Source organism: Penaeus monodon, chromosome 29 (genome assembly GCF_015228065.2).
Source record: "Penaeus monodon isolate SGIC_2016 chromosome 29, NSTDA_Pmon_1, whole genome shotgun sequence".
Classification (NCBI taxonomy): Eukaryota; Metazoa; Arthropoda; class Malacostraca; order Decapoda; family Penaeidae; genus Penaeus; species Penaeus monodon.
The window spans coordinates 22439405-22440165 of record NC_051414.1 but is presented as its reverse complement, the minus strand read 5'-3'; the positions used below and the strand labels follow the sequence as shown (position 1 = coordinate 22440165).

The 761-nt window shown below is 44.3% G+C and overlaps 1 protein-coding gene across 3 annotated transcripts in view; it reads left to right on the top strand.

The window, feature by feature from the left end:
* The window catches only part of LOC119592022 (solute carrier family 26 member 6-like), a 15905-nt gene that overhangs the window by 11560 nt on the left and 3584 nt on the right, over positions 1 to 761 (top strand). For all 3 annotated transcript variants that reach the window (XM_037940813.1, XM_037940812.1, XM_037940811.1), the window contains exons 12-13: positions 17 to 178; positions 559 to 714. In XM_037940813.1, the coding sequence (XP_037796741.1) occupies positions 17 to 178; positions 559 to 714 (318 nt within the window). The remainder of the gene's footprint in view (positions 1 to 16; positions 179 to 558; positions 715 to 761) is intronic.

The following is a 761-nucleotide window of genomic DNA, read 5'->3' as shown; positions in this document are numbered from 1 at the left end:
CACATATCACTCGCAGGCCCAGGAAATCGCCGGCATAAGGGTCGTGAGGATCGCCGGTGCCCTCCACTTCGCCAACACCGCCCAGGTCAAGGAGGAGCTTCCTGAGGCGGCGGGTTTGCGTGAAGCTGGGCCTCCAACACAGCCGGGAATTTACACGGTCTCGGGGAATACCTTTAAGGTCATTAATTCTATCTTGGTCGAATTAAGTGGTTAGGGTAGTTTGCTGAGGTATTTTGGTTGAAGTATAGTGTTGAATTGGTTGAAGCAGGTGGTTGACGTAGCTGGTTGAAGTGTAAGCTTCACGTAACTGATGTATTTGTGTTTTCGTATAATTTGGAACTTAGTTTAGATTAGCAGTTGCATAATTTCCAAAAAAAAAAAAAAAATGTTTTAGGTAATTTTATATTCTTGCAGTTTGCGGCATTTCTTGTTTTATGCTTGGAATCTTGCCTTATATGGCAAAAGAACTTGTCTCAGCCATAATATAGGACAAGAAAGAAAATCATATTGAAAGGCAAAAAGTCGGAAATTCCAACTAAACCTCGCTTTCCTCCGCAGGCGACAGTGGAGACGATGCTAAGTAACGGATCTATATCGGGTGAAAATAACCAAGAGACCGATTTCGAAGGATATTCCAAAAAAGTTGAAAAGAGAGAGATTCTGGACAGCGACGACCAGCGAACAACCGCTGGCGCAACGACCATCTTCGTGCCGGTAAGGGTGCTCGTTACTGGCTTGCTATAAAGCGGTTGTTGTAATAG